This window comes from Empidonax traillii, unplaced genomic scaffold, assembly GCF_003031625.1.
Source record: "Empidonax traillii isolate 1590-97213 ecotype Southwest subspecies unplaced genomic scaffold, ASM303162v1 scaffold1698:size72886, whole genome shotgun sequence".
NCBI lineage: Eukaryota > Metazoa > Chordata > Aves > Passeriformes > Tyrannidae > Empidonax > Empidonax traillii.
The window spans coordinates 20,099-40,155 of record NW_020956891.1 but is presented as its reverse complement, the minus strand read 5'-3'; the positions used below and the strand labels follow the sequence as shown (position 1 = coordinate 40,155).

Here is a 20,057-nt window from a genome sequence, read left to right as displayed (position 1 = left end):
GGGGAATGAGGGGAACGGAGGGACAAAGGGGAGAAAGGAGGGAAATTAAGGGGAAATGGGAACCCAGAAGAAATGTGGGAGACTGAGGGGGAAAAGGAGAGAAAGTGAGGGAGAAAATAAGGGAAACAGAGAGGAAAAATGTGGGAGACCGAGGGGGGAAATCAGGGAAATGAGGGAGACTGAGGAGAAAATATGGGAGGCTGAGGGGGAAAGGAGAGAAACAGAAAGAAGATGAGGGAGACAGGGGAAAAGTGAGGGAGACAGAGGGGAAAAAGGAGAGAAACAGGGGGAAAATACGGGAGACTGAAGGGAAAAACAGAAACTGAGTGGAAATGAGGGAGACTGAGGAAAAATATGGAGACTGGCAGGAAAGGAGAAAAACTGAGTGGGGGGGAAGAGAGAAACAAAAAGGTGACTGAGGGGAGGAATGAGAGCAAAGGTGGGAAAGTGAAGGAAAAATGGAAAATGAGGGAGTCGGGGGGGGGGGTATGGAAATGAAAGAGACTGAGGGAAAAAATTAGAGGCCAAAGGGAAAAGGAGAGAAACTGAGGGGGAAAGGAGAAAACTAGAGAGAAAATGAGGGAGACAAAGGGGGAAATGGAAACTGAGTTGGTTGTGCACTTGGAGGGACACCCTGGGGTGCGGAATTGGGGCCAGAACCCAAAAGGGCACCAGGGCTCAGAGGAGCTGCCTCAGAACCTCTGGGTGGGCTGGGCGAACAACGAGGCCCAGACGCCTGATCCCGGTGTTGGTTGGGCATTTCAAGGGACACCCTGGGGGACACAACCCGGGGGCTGAACCCAGAAGGGCACCGGGCGCTGAGAAGCCCCTTCAGCGGTTGGCGGAGGGGTCGGAGGGGAGGGGGCCAGGTGGGCGAACGAGGCCCAAACGCCCGATCCCGGTGTTGGCCGTACACTTCGTGCGAACACCTTGGAGGAACAGCACTGGTGACAGAACTGAGAAGGACACTTTACGAGCCACGAACCCCGCTCAGCTCCTCACCCGGCTCTGAGGGGCACTCTGGCGGGGCCGCCAGACCCCGCTCGCCCCACAGCGCAGGCCCCGCCCCTTTCCCCGCCCACTCCCCCTCAGCGAGCCCTCCCATTGGTCAGAACGGTTGCCCATCAGGCGGAGGGGGCGGTGCCGCTCGCGGCTCGCGGGCATTGGCTTCCCCCCCCCCCCCGCCTTCCCCGCCATGGCGGCCGTGAGGCGGTTTCCGGTTCCGCGGGGCGGGCGCGGGGCTGGCGCTGCGCTGTGAGTGACACACAATGAGGCGGGCGGCGGGGCCGTGAGGGGCCGCGACCGAGCAGGCGGCGGCCGAGGAGGCGGCGGCGGCGGCGGCGGTGGCGGGGAGGGGGGTGGGGGGGGAAAGAAACCGGGCGCGAGAGCGCGGAGAGAGAGGGTTGCGGGGCTTTTTTTTTTATTCCTCCCCCCCCTCTCCCTCCCTCCCTCTCCCTCCCTCTCTCTCTCTCTCTCTCTCTCTGTGTGTCTCTCTCCCCCTTCCCCTCGCCGCGCGCGCTCCGCCGACCGGGCAGCGCAGACCGAGCGAGCGGGGCCCGCGGCGCTGCCGTGCCCAGCCATGGACAATCAGGTGAGGAGCGGAGCGGTCGCGCCGCGCTGAGGGAGGGCTGGGGCGGTGCCATTCCCCTCCCAGCCCCCCCCCTCCCCATTTCAGGGAGGGGGCCACGGAGGAGAGGGCCCCCCCTCACCCACACCCCGAGGAGGGGGTGCTGCGGGGGGGGGGGCACCCCCGTGTTCGGGATTTCCCCTCCCCGGGGTGTTAGGGGGGCGTTGGGGGGGGGGGGGGGCACATCTCGTTAATCTCATGGTGGGGGGGACACACACATCTTTTCCCCAACCCCCATTTGTGGGAGGGGGGGCACATGTTCTGCTCAATCCCGTTGGGGAGGGGGACGTGTTTTCCCCAGCACCCATTTGAGGGGGGAGACACACACACCTCCTCCCAAATCCCATTGAGGAGGGGGATATGTGTTCCCTACCCACCCCCCATTTGGGGGCGGACATCTTGTCCTCAGTCACATTTGAGGGGGTACATGTCCTCCCCAATGCCATTGGGGAGGGGGGTTACGTTTTCCCCACCTCTCATTTGGGGGGGGATATCTTGTCCTCAGATACATTTGGGAGGGCACATCTGTTCTCCACTTCCACTGGGGAGGGGGATGTGTTTTCCCCGCCCAACCCCATTTGGGTGGGGGGATATCTTGTCCTCAATCAGATTTGGGGGATGCAGCTTCTCCCCACACTGCCTTTGAGGGGGGCACACCTCCTCCATGCCCCTGCAAATAGGGGGTACATGTCCTACTCACAGCCCTTTGAGGGGGATACCTCCTTCCTGCACTCCTTTGGGGGGCCACACTTGCTCCTCAGACATCTTCTCCTTGTACTCCTCTGAGGGGCACATCTCCCCTCTCCAACCCTCTCTGGGGGAACACATTCTCTCCCCAGTCCCATTTGGGGGGCACACTTCTTTGTAGGGTCACACCTTCTCCACACCCTCCATTTGGAGGAGGGTCACACCTCCTCCCCACAACCCTTTTGGGGGATGGAGGGGGGGGCAGATCTCCTGAAGCCCATTTGAGGGGGGTACACCTCCTTCCCACCACCCATTTTTTGGGGGACATCTCCCCACTCACCCCTTTGGGGGTTGCACACCTCCTCCCCACCACCCATTTGAGGGACACGTTTCCTCCTCATTCCCCATTTTGGGGTCACATCTCCCCATACCTCCTTTTAGGGGCATCACACCTCCTCCCCATCCCCTATTTGAGGGGGCTCTCACCCCTCTCCCCTCCATGGGCAACCGCCGCAGCCTCTCCCGCAGCGGGGAGAGGGGGTGGCAGCAGCAATTCCCACAAATTCCTACCCGGGATTATTGACAGCGAGGGAGGTGCCGGCCGTGCGACCCCCCCCCCGGAGCCGCGGCGGGAATGGTTAATGCCACCGGCAAGGGTTGATGCCAGCGGGATTTTGCTCCAGGATGGATGCTGGAAGTTTACCTGAGGTGATGTGGATGTGTGGGAGCCTTTTGTGTGCGTGGGTAACAGGTACCTCCCGGGCTGAGGATCGGGAATGAGCCCCGCTATCCCGGATAATCACCCGGAGGAGCGGGAATGGGAGCCGCTCGATGGCTTTCAGGCAATTAGCACATCAAACAAAAACCGGAGCAGCCTTCAGAATGTTTACTGAGAAGTTGAAAGCGGGCTCCTTTGTATTATTACAAATTGTTTGAATAGGATCCTGATTTCCCTTTGTTGGGAGACACGCTTGGAAATAAAAAGGGGAAAAAAAAAAAACCTGCATTTTTCAGCGGAGCAACTTTGGATGTTGGTTATGTGGGGAGATCTTATTTTCAAACGCGTTTCAACTTCTGGCTTAATTCTCAGCGATTGTTAATTGGAGCGGGGTGCGAGGAGTGCAGCGAGTACGACTTTCGCTCTCAGTTAAACACTTCTCATTTCTGTTTAATTTCGGTCTCTTCCACACAGCCCCATCTGGTTCTCAGCTACGATTTTCTCAGGCGTTCCGGCTCGGAAAGGCAGATTTTGTAGCCTGACAGTCATTTGCACTTCTCAGGAGAGGGGTAGTAACTGGCAACAGTAGCAGGATTTAAAGGGTAATTACGGAATCGATAACGTGAGGCTGCGGCACGGGCTGGCTCAGGGGATGGGAACGCTGTGGGAAGCATCCCAGATAAAGCAGGCCTGCAGGCACACTTCAGTGGGAGCTTAGGATTTGGGCAGGCTGTCTCCACATAATGCTTTCCCGGGATTGCTGCGCTCCGGGTGAAGCACACCTTGCCTTTCCTCTGAGTCCTTAATGCGACATGAAAGAACAGCCGGCCCTGCTCCTTCAGGAGTGAGATGGAGCCAGTGTAGATAAGCCACAAGAACAGAAAAAAAAAAAAAAAAACTGGGAACTAGCAGAGGAAGGTATCCCAAAGAAATGCTGTAGTGAAGGAATTAATTAGATGAGTTTGTCCCCGAGCCTCGATGCGTTGGATCGAGCTGAAGGTATTTTGCAGTGAGGATTTAAACTGCCTGAACAAGTGTGTTAAGGCTTATGGTTGAAATTGGAACTGGACTGCGATTTGGGAGGTCAGGCTTTGATGCCTGGTGCTCTGCAGACCTCCTGTGAGAGCTTTTTACAGAGAAAGGAACGCTGAGGTGGGGTGACTTGTGCTTTTTCATCACCGTGCTCTGAAAAAAAAAAAAAAGTCAGGTTGGAGATGCAAAATGTTTTTCGAGCGTTAATTGTGATCATCAGTGGGAAAATAAGGATGATGCTTTCCCTAAACATTTGTCTAGAGCTCAGGAAGCTTTCTCTTTCCATGCTCATTGTCCAACATCATGCCCTTGGTTTGGCTCCAGGTCAACATGTAATATAGGTAATGACAAATAATGTTGCCTCTTCTAGTGGTAATTGGGACCTGCTAGGAAGAGCAAGACACTTATTTGCAAGCCTGAAGTGAAGAGTGGGGTAGGGACTAAAAACTGCCCCTTTTTCTGTGAACCTGCTGATGCTGAAGCTGGATTTTGATAGGATTAGTTTGGAATCACTGTGCTGCTGCTCTGGTTTGTGTAACAAAAATGCACAAAAGTCGGATACCTTGGGTGTTATTCCCTGTCTCTACAAATCTGGCCCTAATATTGCCTTGATTTATCTTGTGTCTGAATCCCTTTCCTCTGTTACATCTGTTTTATACATTCCCTTTCTGCTGTCTGAAGTCTGCAATAATGTGTGGGTCTTCACCATTAATTTCGTCTGGCTTTTAAGACATTTTAAAGGGATTTTTGTGCTTTGAGTAAGGCAGAGAATACACCTTCTCTGTTAGTTATTGGAGTAGGATTGGGGAGTGAAAATAAGAATTAGGGCAGTTTAGTGTTGGACATTGTGCAGGCAGAGGTGATAACCTGGTCTTGGAAAGTGTGTTGATAAAATATATTTGGAATACAGGAAACATCAGAGTTTTATTCTGGAGGATATCATAAACCACCGATTCGAGATGGGATTTTTCCTGTTTCCAAATGAGTTTTCTGTCAGTGCTGTGAATCCTGGAAGCTGTGAACATCAAGTTCTGTCTCTGACACTTTCTAGAAATAAAGACTCCGCAATTAGGACTTCGCTGACAATTTAACTGATAAGTGAGGCAGAGAAACCGATCCTAGTTCTAAAGCTGCTCTAATATGAGGGGGGAAATAGGTATAAAGTGGTGCTGGAAGGTATTTTTGTGATGCCTTTTCTGTTGACAACACTGGCTGTCAGTCTGGGACTGATCTCTCTGTGGATCTGTTGTGTTCCCCCCTGGCAGACCCAGCCTCTGCTGTCGGAGTGGGGGGCTCATCATTCTTTATAACCTACAAACTGCATCATTTTGCTTGTGGTCCTAAAACGCTAAATAAAACCTCTGTCCTGAAACAGTGCACAGTGCAAGTCAAACTGGAGCTGGGGCACCGAGCCCAACTGAGGAAGAAGCCCACCACGGAGGGGTTCACCCATGACTGGATGGTGTTTGTCCGTGGCCCCGAGCAGTGTGACATCCAGCATTTCGTGGAACGCGTGGTCTTTCGGCTGCATGAGAGCTTCCCAAAGCCCAAGCGAGGTGAGTGGATGCTTGGAGGTGGATTATTAAGTGTCCTCTCTATGAAACAGCATTTTGCAAGTTAAGGTTGTCTCGGGCTGTCACTTTTTTCTTTAAAATAGCCCCTTAAAGAGGAGCGAAATGTCCATTGTGTGCGCTCTGCTTTAACCTCTCCTGGCTGTGTTTGAGGAAGGTCAGGGAGAATGGGACCTTTCTTCTGGTGAAAGGGCAGGAGGTGAGGTGCTTTCGCCTCTTATTCAAGCATTAGTACTTGCAGGTTCTCAACACACGAGTGACAGCAGGAGATAATTCACGTTACAGAATGGGAAAGATGGGTTTGATTTGTTGGAATTCGCCAGCGAAAGCTGGAAGCACATGATCAGTGAGAGATGCTCAAATACTGGGCTTTTATATGGACTAGGATATGTAGAGTTTTGCACTGGTCATGGATTCTTGCACTTCCTAGTCTGGGGTGCCAGTTCAGGTGGATTAACCCAGTGATGCCAAAGGGTGATGGTTCCTTTGCCACTGGCTGTGCAGTCGGTGTGGTTGGGCAGAGTATACCCACTGCAGTGTTATTTTCTGTCTTTGCTTTGTGACTGTGTAGCAAAATGAACGTTCCTCTCGGCATGGGGCAGCGGGAATTCCTGAGGCTGAGGTGGAGGAACAGGAATTGCCCTTTTTGGGGGGGCTGCTCAGAGTTACATCTGTGAGACTGTGTAACTACAGCTGCAGTGTTACTGTTCTAAGAAGTACAAGCTGCCTGTGAGTGTTGCTGTGAAGTACTTTGTAATGCGCTTTTGTAGAAATATTCTGTTAAACAAAGGACAGTCAGGGTGTCTTAGGACAACCTGTGACATGGGTTATTTGTAGGAGTCCACAGTGGAAAGTAACTCAGAGGTGTTCAGCTCACGAGAGTGTGAATATGGAATGTATGTTAATGATGTCTCCTTCAAACTGATGTAGTAAAACTGATGTATGATAAGCAAGTGCAGGACTGATCTGAAAGCTAATTTACGGAATAAAAGTTTTAATCTGCTGGGTTACAGTTCTGTCATCTGGCGTAATTTAATTTATTGCAAAAAACTGTGTTGGGCTAGTACATAAAATCATGGTGTGTTTGGGTTGGAATGGACCTTAAATACCATCTTGTTCCACCCCCTGCCACGGGCAGGGACACCTTCCACTAGCCCAGCTTGCTCCGAGCCCTGTCCAACCCAGCCTTGGACACTTCCAGGGATCCAGGGGCAGCCACAGCTGCTCTGGGCAACCTGTGCCAGGGCCTGCCCACCCTCCCAGGGAAGGATTCCTTCCCAATATCCCACCTAACCCTGCCCTCTGGCAGAGTGAAACCTTGGCCTTTGCTCACACAGTTACTTTATTATCTACATTCACAGAGATATTTTTCCCTAATCCCTGGGTTTTTAATGCTTCCTTAAGCTCCCTCCTAAGCCCAGCATGCCTTTGACCAAGGTGTGTTTGGGTTTTATGGAAATTCTGTGGCATGTGCATCCTATTCCTGGGTTTGTTTGAAGGGTTCCTTCAGCTGGTTCCATCTCACTTGGAGCAGATCCTGGTGCTGAAGGTGGGCTCGTGCTGCTGGCAGATTGCTCCTGGAATCATTGGAATTTGTCAGGATAGAGTGGCAGAGGAACAAAGGCTGCTTGGCAGATAGGCTTGAGATTTCCTGCTGCCATATTGGCACCGCTCTTTGATTTTGGGTTTTTCCCTCTAAATGACAGGGTTCTTATATAAAATTCAAGTTAAAGCAAGTCTAGAGGTTTTTATTATTTTTAGCCATGCCTCTTTCTCACTGTTGAATTTTGAGTGCTGCTTTCCAGCACCTTAATGATGGTAGAAGTGCTTAAAGCTGGGGATGAAACATCTACATTAAAGGAAAATAATTTGTGTGCTTTTAGGTTTGATGTACTGTTTCCTAATCATATTAATTACTCAGAATTCTTATGAGAAACTCCAAAGATTTGCACTGAATTCCTCTAATTACTTAATTGACTTTATTTACATGTATTGTGGTGCATAAATTATATGCAAGTGCATCCGGTTCCTGGGAGGGAGAACATCTCTGTGGGTCTCATGTTTCATCTGGCAGCTGCTGTGTTGTGTTTTTACATCATGGCCAAAGAAATGATCCTGGAATCCTTAGAGTTGGGATATCCCTATCCTGAAATGCAGTGGTGGATAATGGGAAGGATTCAGGAGATGAAGCTACACCAGGTAGCGGGACAGGGGCAGCTGAGGCGCGGAACACACAGATTAATTTCTCTGAAAGCAATTAACTTTTCTAATTGCTGTTGCTGCAGAAAGCAGCTCTGACCTTAGCAGCAAACTGGTTCACCTTCCTCCTCGTGTTTCCTTGTGTGGGGAATAAATAGCAGGGCTCTCACCTGCCCTTCAGGTTTGTGAACCTGGGGGGGAAGCAGCCTGTTACCTCATTATGAGGCTAGAGGGTTGCAGGGGAGTGTTTCGAGTTTAAAATTATCATCTTGCTCACATGTTGTAGTGTTTAAAATTATAAACGTGGGCATCAAAGTCAGTTTTACCTTTCTGTGCTGTTGCACCTTTTGGGTCTTGGCCTTTTCTTGCCAGACAGCTTGAACTGGCAGTTTGCTTTGTTGTGGAACAGCCCAGAAATGTAATTGTATCTCACTGCAAAGGGGGGGGGGGGGGGAGAGTCTCACAGAGCCTCTGGCCTGGAGTGTTTTATGTTTCCTTTCCATGGGAGGAGCTAAGAACAGATTTTCGTGTTCCCAACTAAGCCTGTGGCCACCATCTTACTCTGTGTGGTTCTCTCCACAAAGGTCAGTGTTTTAACTGTGTCCTGAGTTCTCAGGGGCCCGTTTCTCCTCCTGCAGCTCCTTTTTGGCTCACAGGAAGTTGTGCTGAGTTCCAAGCTCACATTTATTTGTTCTCTTTCAGTGTGCAAGGAGCCCCCCTACAAGGTGGAGGAGTCTGGCTACGCTGGCTTCATTATGCCCATTGAAGTGCACTTCAAAAATAAGGTAGAAATCTGATTTCTGGTCTTCTAATTGTTTTGAGCTGTGCCAGAGCCTGAAACTGCCTGACAGAAAGACTCTAAATTATGTGACTGTTTTATGTGTGTGTTTTTTATTAGTCTAATAAATAGAATTTAACTGGGAGTTGGAAGCTCCTGCCAGACTTCAAAAGAAAACTTTTGGCAGAAATGGAATTGCACAGAAAGGTGATATCAGGACAGTGGATGGTCCTAGAGATTCTGAGCAGAGATTGTACCACTTGTAGCTCCTTTCACTTGCAGAATATTAAAGCATTTTAGAATATTTTGTGCACATATGGAAGTAAATAAACATAAACTGCTGATTTGGTAAACATTTGTAAACGCTGTGTTGTCCGTATATGAAAAAAAAATCCACTTTTTAATTTGCAATCTCGTTAAATTAACGGTACAGGTATGAAATGCAAATGTGTGCCTACAAATGTCTAGGACAAGTATTCAGAGCTGTGTTCGAGATATCCTTGTTCTGATTCGCTGCTCTTCCAAAAAGAAAACACTAAACGTTTGAAGCCTTAAGATGCATTGCCAACAAGCATATGAAAGTTAAAATTTGGGATTTATTGCTTGCTTTTAGTCTTAACCACAGAGGTCACGTGCTGCAGGACTTGGAGAAGGTTATGAAAACAGGGAATTGGGCTCTTGTGTTCATATTACCTCAGTTTCGGTCAAATTGTTTTGTTAAACAGGAATAGTGAAGCTTTCTGGGTTTGATTACTGCTTAAATAATAAAATAAAAAAAAATAGTGCTTTTCTTATTATCCCTAAGAGGGAACCTAGATAAAACAAACTCAAAATGTGACCATTGAGCCACATCACTGTAATCTCTGCTCTCACCCACCCCCTCATATATATATATATGTACATATAAAATATATATAATTAATTCTCTTTAGCTTCCCATCATTTTTTCCATGTACCTCCCACAAAAATCTGTCTGTCATTTCCTTCTCACCCCAACCCAGCACAGGGCACTCTCCTGGCAATGTCATTTTGTGAATAATTAGCATTTTTGTTTGTTTGTTTGTTTTTTTGGCCCTACTGCATTGCCCTGACCCCACTTGGAGTAATGAGCCAGATAATGGGACCGAACCACGAGAAGACAAACTGGTCTCCTGAACCTGGGAATGTTTTGCCCACCAGTTATTTTTTGGGGTGGGTAGGGGAAGCCAAAAGGCTGTGAGAAGAAGTGGCAGTCAGAGGGTGAGGGGTGAAAGTTGTTGATAAAAGCAGCTTTTTTGGCAAACACTGAAAACTACGACTTGAGTGCAACCAAAGCCCCTCAAAAGCTTAAAAGTAGTTTGAATTTTAGTGACTTTTTTGAGGTTTTAGGTGGGAATCAGAGAACCCTTGAACGTTCTCATAAGTCAGGTTCAAAATCCTTTACATTCCTGACCAGAAAATGTGAACTTCTCCATGCTGATTCCTTATAAGTGGAGCCTCTAATGACTGTGAGGGGTGAACTGTGTTTTAGTTCTACTCTTACCTTTTATTTTCCTTTCCTTTCTCCACCCAGTCTTTCCTCACACTTTTGTCTTTCACAAACCCCCTGATCTCTCATTTCTATGTTGGATTTTTGTGGGTGCTCTGCCATCTGCATTCCTATGGGGTTTTTTTCCCCTCTGTCCTTTATATCCCTGTGTTCCTGGTGGAATATGGAACTGGCAGCTTTTCTGCCTAGAACTCGGTTTCCCACCCACTGGGGTCATCCCTTCTCATTGTTCCTCCACACACGTGACTGCAGAGTTGTTCCCCTGCTCTGAGCAGAGGGGTGGCTTTTATAAATAAGGGAAATAGGTGGGCTCTGTTCTCCCTGGAAACAATGGAAGGAGCAGTTCATTTGATTTGTTTCTGACGTTTTCGGTCTTCAGAAACAAATGGTAAATAAACGGGAGAATGGGTTTTAGTTTGCACACTTCTTTTAAAATCTACAGATCTTCAAAATGTTCATCTTTGCCTTATTTTTCTAGATCCACGTGTTATGGGGAAGTTCTTTTACCATTTTTAAGCTGATGGACAAATAGCTAATTAAGGAGTTTCAGGCAGCATTAAATTGGGGCAAGCTCTGGTTGAGGGAACAGGTTCCATTTTGCAGCACGTGGTTGGAACAGAGACACCTTCCCAGATTCAGCCATGAAGCTGAGACTGCTGGAAGCTCAGAAGCTGCTGCTGATGGTGGTGATGAGTGACTGGAACCCCCCCCTGGAGCTGTGCCAGGGGGGTTGGGATGGATCTCAGGGAAAGGTTCTTCCCCCAGAGGGTGGTGGGCACTGCCCAGGCTCCCCAGGGCAGTGGGCACGGCCCCAAGGCTGCCAGAGCTCCAGGAGCGTTTGGACAACGCTCTGAGGGACAGGGGGGGATTGTTGAGGTGTCCTGGGCAGGACCAGGAGTTGGTCTGGATGGTCCTTGTGGGTCTTTTCCAACTCACAATATTCCAGGATTCTATATGAGGAATTGGGCTCCTGTATCCACCATTGCCCACATGGAATTTTAAGAGCTATGATTATTTTCAGTAAGTGGAGCCGAAGGAGATGTATCTTCTGCAAAGATAAAAATGCAGAGACTGGGATATAGCAAAAATTAAAAACATAGGGAAAGAGGAGGAGAAGTGGCAAAGGCTTGGGATGCAGGCTGCGTTCTCCTGAATTAAAGAACGTGGTGTTAAAGCACCAAATAAATCAAAGTCCTCAGCGCTTCAAGACCACGTGTTCGCTCTGATCTGCGTAAACCTGTTGACACTGGTGGGGATCAGCTGGTGTGTGTGGAGCAGATATTGTTCTGAATTGATTACAGCATTTGGGGCTCATCCTCAAGCAACTGCCTTCAAGTAGATGTTATGGATTGATCCTGGGACTGGGGAGGAAAGGCTGTGTGGAGGTGGGGGGGGTGTTGTGGCCATATGCTCCCACATTCTGACACGGTTTTGTTGCTGTGTGTCCTGGGTTGAAACCAGAGTTACAGAGGCTTTGGGATTTGTTTATCCGTGCATGTTTAGCTTTGTAAAGGTGAGAAGAGAAAGGATTTAAAGAGGGAGTGAACTAATCTGTGGACGCTGATCTTTGCCGTGGTTGGCTGAAACAGGGTTTTTTTTCCCCACAGTTTAAGCCTCCTTTCTTGGCCATTTCCTTTCCCTGTGCTGATTTGTTATTGGACTGGTAAATCCTGCAGGAACACTGACCTGTGCTTTGTGAAGGAACAGTTTTAAGAATGGTTTTAATGAGCTTCATCAGGGATTTTTTTTTTAAGCAACTTGGCATAAAATTACCCATTAACTCTTTGTGCTGGAGTACCCTCTTATTGTTGTTGTGTGTTTGGGGCAGCAGAGTCGGTTCTCTTGTCTTCCCCCCCCTCCCGAAGCTTTTGGTGCCTTTCTGTCAGACAGGGAAGTGTCAGCAGAGTGTAAAAAAGGTGTAAGAGCCTGTTTTTATCCTCCACCAGTGTCGCTGGCTTGTGTTTGTCCTTCCTGTGCTGCACTTCAGTAGGTGCTTTCTCAGCCCTGGCATTTGGAGCACAGATTGTAAATTGTGGGTATTGCAGTGAGCCTGGGCAGTCCGTGGGGCTGAGTGGGCTGTGTGGCCACAGGACTCATTTAACACCGCCCGAGCCTCCGCTGCCGTAACCGATCCCGAAAAACAAATGGCAGGGGCTCAGCAGGTTGATTGATAAAGCTCTTGAAAGCAGAGTTGACTAATGACAGCAGATCATTTGGACTGGAAATGTTGGCGTGCTATTTTCGTGGTGAAATCCTTTGTGTTCCTGTAACGAGGGCTGCTGTTAGTGGCTTCTGCTGCTCGAATCGATACAAACCGGGTACAACAAATGCTCGGCGCTGTTTTTCTCCTGCTCTTCCCCTTCCCTCTCCCCCTCAATTTCAACAGTCTGGAGGCTTTTTTTTTTTTTTTTTTTCATTGTTGTCTCTAAATAAATCTCTTACAGTGGTACATGTTGTGATCTGGAGGCTGTGATAGAGGTCTGACTTTGGTATTCATCCCCTGTGCCATTTTTTTTTTGCATCCTAATCAAATTAGATCAATCCCCCCCAACAAAGCTAAAGGTCTAGTGTATTTTCACGTTACCCTGATACAAGGCAGATGATATTAATGCAACATGGATAAGATGCTGTATTAAAGTCTCTTTAAAGATGCTACCTCCCAATTTTAGTGCTGGTGATAAAAGCCTTTCCAGGATTTACATAATGGATACACGGAACTTGGGCTTTTCCTATTAGTGAGGAGGAGATAAGCAGAGAGAGCAAAGAAATCCTTTTGATTATTTTTTTTTTTCTCCTTCCAGTGGGGTTCAAGAGAGAAACATGCATATTTTACCCCCTTCTGCAACATTTACAGGGTGTGATACAGAAAACAAACAGAGAAATATTGGAGAAGGGAAAAAACTGTTTGTGTCTCCGAGCAGGAACTCGGTGGAGAGACGTTGTAGGTGGGCTGCACATATGGCAGGGGAGTGAAACAAGATCAGCTACAACTGGTGTCAGGACTGTGCCATCAGGAAGGGATTGGCCTGGGAAGCGCTCCCAGGGAAAGGTTGTGGTAAGAACTGGCCTGGGAAATGCTCCCAGGGAAGGTTTGAGAGCCTGTGTTTGCACGAGACGTTTGATTTTTACACCCCTTGCTGTTCTTGGGGCAGGGTCTGCACAGCTCTGAGGAAAGGAGGAGCAGCTTTAACCTGCTGGGGTTTACTCAGGGTTGCTGAAAGTTGTGGACAGAGGAGCAAAACTTGTCATTTCGTCTGGCCTTCAAGGGAAGCATTTGTTGCTCACATTTTTGCAGGTCTGTTCTGCATTCCCTACCAAACCTGCAGCCCTTTTGTGCTGCTGCTGAGGAGAGAATCTTTTTTTTTTTTCCCACCTTTTCCTGTCAGAAATTTATCTGTATTATCAGTTTAGCCATTCCTTTATCTAAGCAGGGCTTTCCTGGCCAAAACCCCCCTTGGGCTGTGTGTGTTTCAGTAGCCATTCATCCATATGCTGAAAATGTGTGTGTATAAAAATATATATGTGTGTGTGTATACATCTTATATATGTATATATATACATGTATATGTATATATATACATATATATGTATATACATATATATATATACACAGTATATATAAGATGTATATTTAAGAGATATAAAAAGATATATAAAATATATACCTATAGATATCGGTATTAAATATAATATAAAATAAATATTTATATATAAAAATATATATAAATAGATGATTATATAAATTTTTATTATATGAATTTGTAGTGCCTGGCAAGGATGAGTTTGCAAACACGGCAGGTTTACCAGCCAGGCAGCATCATATCACCTATTTGCAAGAGTTAGGAGATTATTAAATGCTTGCCTTGGAGCAGGGAGTACAAAAATATATCAGGAAAACCTAATTTTCAAACGGAGAATTATTCCTGATGCGTGAAGGGTCCAGCCTGCTGTTCCCTGTTATTTCACCAAAGAATCCCAGGAAAGAGAAAGGTGGTTCATGGTCTCCTGAGTGGAACACAAGGCCACTTGCTTCAAAAACTGACTCTTGGGCTATTCACTTTTAAATGTCCCGTCTGGAAGCGGGTGGAGGAGCAGTCAGAGACCAGTCAGACGGGTTGTACGAGCCTGGGAAGGGGGTTTCATTTCTCCAGACGTTCCGGATAAATGACTCTGTCAGGCTGGATCTATGGCAAAAGGGAAGTGGTGTTAGATGTTATAGTTATTGAATAACCATGAGCCTGCTTCCTTGGTGTGCTAGATTTTTTTTTTCTTTTTTCTCTTTTTTTTTTTTTTTTTGGTAGATAATTTTGTTTTATGGCTTTCTAAAAGTGATTTATGAGCTTTATACGCACGCTACCAGTGAAATCCTTTTGATTTGTGTTAAGTGGCAAAGGGCACACCCTGCCTTAAAAAACAAGACAAGGAAATTTTCACAAAGGACTTTGAAAAATTCCTCCTCTTCGGGAAGAAAAAGTGCCAAAAGAACTTTAACCCATTACTTGAGAGCTCCAAGGGAAAATAAAGCAGTTCAGTGCTCTGGTAACAGCACAGTGGCGGTCGCTGCAGACAGGAAGCAGTAAAAATAAAACCTAATGTACCCTGCTTGGGAGATTGGAGGTGGAATAGGGGGATTCACGGGATGAAGGGAAGTTTACAGCAGCTGCAAATAAAAGCTTGGCCCTGGCTTTGTGATCCACACTCTGTAGTTTTACTTCCCTGGCATCCTGAGATTTAAGGGGCAGATGCAAAGGGAGGTTCTAAAAGATCCCCCCCCCCCCTTCCCTGTACCAGCTTAACCATTTCGTGTCCGAATTGACCATTGGATTTCAAATCTGAATGGCTGATACCTGCCAGTTAGAAATGGATGTGATCCATCCTTTTTTAAAGCTCCTCTTGGGAGCAAGGCCCTTCAGGGAGCAACAAAACACCCAGAGGAATTAAGGCCCTCCCCTGTTCAGTTTTACTGGTTGATGTCAAAAGGATTGAGTATCAGAAGGTGGAATCAACTAAGTGTAAATCCTGGATCGTGTGTGTAGCTGCTGCTCAAGCAGGAGCAGGTAAAGTGATGCTGCAGGACTGTCTGGACCAAAGTTTGCAGGGTAAGAAAGCACCTACAGCGGGTTACAGCCCCAAGCAGCAGGATTTGTGGATCCCAGCACGGTATTTAGAAAGGCTTTGAAGTGTGGCACTGTGGATTCAAGCCTGGCTTTCCATTTGAAGTTAGAAGATGGGTAGGTCCGGGTCAATTGAGAGAGATTTCCCTTGGTCTTCCCCTCCCCTTCCCCCCTGTTGATGGTTGTTTGGAGGGAAGAACCTTGTAGGGAGGACCGGATGGATTAAGCTTTGGAGTGGCTTGAGCTGTAATCATTAGCTGGGCAGCGAGGGCAGTAAAGGAAAGAATGTTTATTTGCAGCTTTTTGCTTTGAGACTTTTGTGGTGGCTCTTTTAGGAGTGCTGTAATCTTAACTATTCACTTGTGGGGGGGGGGAGGTTGGTGGGCTCCTCATGGCCTGGGGGATACAAAGGGGATTTTAATGATTAGGGCACTTGGCTGGGGCTCCTTCCCAGGGCAGGAGTTGGAAAAAAAGTCACATTGAAAAACCACCTTGATTTTACAAAAATTCAACAGAGACACAAGAAATATTTGGGTGCTTCTTTGCTTGTGAGTCTATACAAGAAATGGGATACCTGAGGTGAGAGGGAGAGGAATCTGCAGCCTCTGCCCTGCTCAGAAAGCAAACAAATAACAAAGCAGAGCTGGTAATGGGCTGGCGAAACAGCTTTTGACCAAAGCCTGCCTTTGCCAATCTACCCAAGATCTATTTACTCTTGTAAACCAGCAAAAGCATTTCAGAAACCATTATTAGGCCACATTTGGGTTTCTGTTCATCCTTCATTTCAGTTTATTAGACTTTGAGGGACCCTGTGCAGCTGCTGTTTGAGCTGCAGCGAGCGCACACGCAGAGCTCACTAATGATTCTGTTAATGAGGACGGTCATGGAAGGGAGGGAAACCACAGGGCAGTGGATTTTGCAAGGATTTTTTTTCTTTTTCTTCCTATTTGTCTGTTTTAGTGGCCACTGAAGCCTTTAGGGAGACACTGAGCCGTTTTGGGAGGGCCTGGGTTCTTCAGGACTGTCCCAAGAGAGGCTCTGAAGACCCTGGTGTTAATCCGAGACTGGATACCTGTTTGGGGGTTAGGCCTAACCTTGACCCCCTGCCAAGCTCAGGGCGCTGATTTTGATGTAAATCAGGTGTAGTTACCACCCTTTGTATTAGGAGAGGTGTAGTTTGTCCAAGAAATGGGAGCAAGCAGCAGGAATCAGGAATCGGGGGGTTGTCTGAAGCCGTTTGACGCTCCAACCTATTTTCAGCAAATCTAATGGAGCTCAGGCCGGGAGCCTGCGGCGTCTGTTCCCATCCAACAGTGCAACTGCACCAGGAAATCGAGCTGCTGGATGTGAATTCTGGAAAAAAGGCTGCCGTGCAGCTGCTTGATGTTGCGCAGTGAGACGAGGCACGTGGGAAGCATTCACGGAAACGCGGGGAGGGCACCGGCCGGGGCTTTGCGGGAGAGTCCCTCTTGCCACATTGACTTTCCAAGCTGGAATTCCAAGAGAACACCAGGCAGCGTCCTGTGGGTATTTCTAACACATGAGCAGCCTGCAGTATTTGCAAGCTCAGGAGCAGGGGAGGGTGGGGAAAACAAGAAAAGAAAAAAAAAAAAAAAAAGGAGGAGGTTTATTCCATTCTGTGCTGCGGATGCAGCAGGTGGAACAGGGGCAGTGAGGCGCAGATGATCCCCCAACGTGCATACAAAAAAACTCGGCGTTGCTTGGGTGAAAGTGCCCTTGGAAAGTTCAAAAGCCTGGGATATCTTCCCATTCAGCCTCTGCAATATGCATATTGAAAAGGGTTTTGCAGACCGAGTCATCCTTTTTTGCCCGGCGCGTTTTAATCTTCTCTCGTACCCGCAGAGATCCCGGGAGTTCAGAAGTTGTTCCTTCTCTTAAAAAAAAAAAAAAAAAAAAGGGGGATTATGCTTTTCTTAATATTGATACTTTAAAAGTTGCTTCCCAAAGGAGATAGGATTTGAATTTTGGGGAAAAACAGAATAGTGGGTAAAGCTTGTGAATCTGCTTTTTTGGGAAGGCTTGAGAACAGCTTTAAATAGACAATTTTCACTCAGAATTCCTGCCTGTGCGTTGCTTTTGCAGTGGGAAGCTTCGTGCCTGAGTTCCTGCTGAACGCTGCGTTAACTTCAGGCACAAATAGTTTTAATTTCCAGCTCTCTGATCTCATGATGAAAAACTCCAGGAATACAACACTCAGTGGTTTATTTGGGATTTTCAGGAGTGACTGTTTGCATCCTCAGCCTTGCCGTGCTTGCCAAACTCCTTCCGGTCTCCCAAAAGTCTTTCTTGTTTTTAGGAGGAGCCGAAAAAGGTTTGTTTCACGTACGACCTGTTCCTAAATTTGGAGGGAAACCCACCTGTGAACCATCTTCGCTGTGAGAAACTGACTTTCAACAACCCCACCAAGGAATTCAGGCGCAAACTCATTAAGGCTGGAGGGGTAAGTGCCAGAGGGATTTGGGATCTGCTAAAAATGCTTGTTTTGCTCTGAGGTTTCATTTCCAGGCTTCAAGGAGTTTTCTGTGTTCCTCTAAAGGATGACCCAGCCAGCTTTCACTCCTGGTTATACAACTGCAGCCCTCGGAGCAGAACAAACCCCTTTGCTGGTGTGATTGGTGACTCTTCATTTTTCAATTTAAATGTGACCATTAATATCAAAGCACTTAAAATCCCCACTGGAAGTGGAGATCTGCTGTGGATGGTGCAGGCTGACCATCAGTTATCTGGGGCCTTCCTGGTGCCAGGAGCTGGATCAGGACAGAAAAGCTCCAGGAAAGGGAGAGACTTCCAGCCTATTCCTTGCTCATTTTGTTTAGCTTAATAGTTAGTGCTTCCTGGTCAATAAATGTCCTCTAAGCCTGGGATCAGCTACTTGTGGCTTAGATAATAAAAAATTAATGAAAAATATTAGAATATAAAGTGAAAACAGGTGTGGGAGATAAAAATAGCTATAGCCTTGAAGGCACAATAAGATATGGGTTCCTGCAGTGGATGAACTCTTACCTCTGGGGAAGTAACATGCAGTGAGAGACTAAAGGATGATCCTCAAAAAACTACAAATCTGAGCAAATCAATGCAAACCACAAAGTGGATGAAGTTTTTAACCAGCCAGAGGATGTCAAGGCCAGGTTGGACTGGGGCTTGGAGCAACCTGGTCTATTGGAAGGTGTCCCTGAATGAGATGATATTTAAGGTCCCTTCCAACCCAAACCACTCCATAATTCTGACTGTATTCTGAGATCCCCCCTTGTGCAGTAATGCACAATGTTCTGTTCAAGCATTTTATTCAGGATGGTCTCAATTGATGGCAGAATTTTCTTCTGGAAAGGTCAGAAGGTTTGTGGGGAAGATGGTCGGTGGTAGATCTCAGGAGCTGCAGGTATTCCAGCTGTTCCAGTGCTTCTCTGTACTGGGCACAGGGAAAGGTGCTCATTTCTCAGCCCTAGGAGGGCTGGAACGTCATCTGCTTTCTAGGATTTTCACAGTAATTACTGTATGCCTTGTGTACTGAGGTATTTCAACTGTGAACCACTTTTGATGCTGTTTAGTGGAAATTTTCCACAGAATTGTTGTGACAATATAGAGGAGGTGAGAAGGGAATTGTTCCATGGAACTCAGTGCTTGGTGTTAAGACCTTTGTCAAGCAAGAGACACAAGCCCTGCTCTTTTCTTTTTTTTCCCCTGGATTCAGCTTCCCCTAAACCAATGAAGTCTTGCTCGTTCCTTTTAGATTTATCTCACTACCCTTTTTCAGGGTAAAAGCATTTACAGCAGAACACACAGTCCTTGTCCAGAGCTTTATTGCCTTCCCTGTGCTCAGAATATTGGCATTCCCTTTGGGAAAGGCAACTCGATATTGCATGTTGCCTTTCATTTTTGGTGGGTTTAATATGCTCTGTTTGAGGAGTTGCCTTGAAAGTGAGCGTTCCATAGGCAATATCTTTTTATGGCCTTGAAGCAGGGGAGGGGGGGGAAAAAACCCTTCAAAAGATGAGTAATGGTGTGTTAATTGAGCAAGAGGCTTAACATAATCATGTGTTAATAGTTAATAGTCCGTGAGACTTTCCTCAGACATAATTTCTCTCCTCTTTATCCCCAGGTAATGGTAATGCCAGAAGGAGCAGAAACCATTTCAAGGCCAAGTCCTGACTATCCAATGTTACCCACGATACCTCTCTCTGCCTTCTCTGATCCCAAGAAGACCAAACCCTCCCATGGGTCAAAGGTCAGTGCAAGCACACTTTTGGGTCACCCTGAGGTGAAAAAGTCTTTCAGGGCTTGCTGCTGAGAGCTTGTTTAGCAGCTGTTTCTGGCTGCTTCCAATTCTGAAACCTTCTTGTTACTCTGCAGTTTGGCAGCCAATGGTCTGGAACTTGCCATAATTTAGGAGGCTTTTGTTGATGATTTGATAGACTTCTCTCCAGGGAAGTTTTGGAAAGAGAATTACATGTCCAAGACTGGGAATTTTTGGCGAATTGGACCTTCCTCTTGATCTGCTGTAGCAGATGAAGGTGGATGAAATCCTCTCTGATTGTATCGCTGGTGCTGAGGATGAATTGTGTGGATGTTTCACTGCCTGCCATGTCCAGCCCTGCTCTGAGTGCCTGCATTTCTTTGCAGAAAGGCTGAGAGGAGAGTCAGCCCTTCCTCTGTCCTTACAACTGCTCAGGGCAGTGCTGTAAATAAAGAACATGAAATATGCTGCACTTGGTCAGACTGGCGATTTCCAGATTTGATTGTTTGCATCCAGCAGCAGCCAGTTCCTGAGCCTTCTGAAGAACC

At 47.3% G+C, this 20,057-nt stretch overlaps 1 protein-coding gene across 1 annotated transcript in view; it reads left to right on the top strand.

Moving 5' to 3' along the window:
• Positions 1 to 1,441: 1,441 nt before the first annotated feature.
• MLLT1 (MLLT1 super elongation complex subunit) overlaps positions 1,442 to 20,057 on the top strand; it is a gene marked incomplete at its 3' end in the record, with an annotated part of 25,447 nt that continues 6,831 nt past the window's right edge. Inside the window, exons 1-5 of the mRNA XM_027908400.1 lie at positions 1,442 to 1,591; positions 5,440 to 5,620; positions 8,537 to 8,619; positions 17,572 to 17,715; positions 19,375 to 19,506. Of these exons, the coding sequence (XP_027764201.1) occupies positions 1,580 to 1,591; positions 5,440 to 5,620; positions 8,537 to 8,619; positions 17,572 to 17,715; positions 19,375 to 19,506 (552 nt within the window). The remainder of the gene's footprint in view (positions 1,592 to 5,439; positions 5,621 to 8,536; positions 8,620 to 17,571; positions 17,716 to 19,374; positions 19,507 to 20,057) is intronic.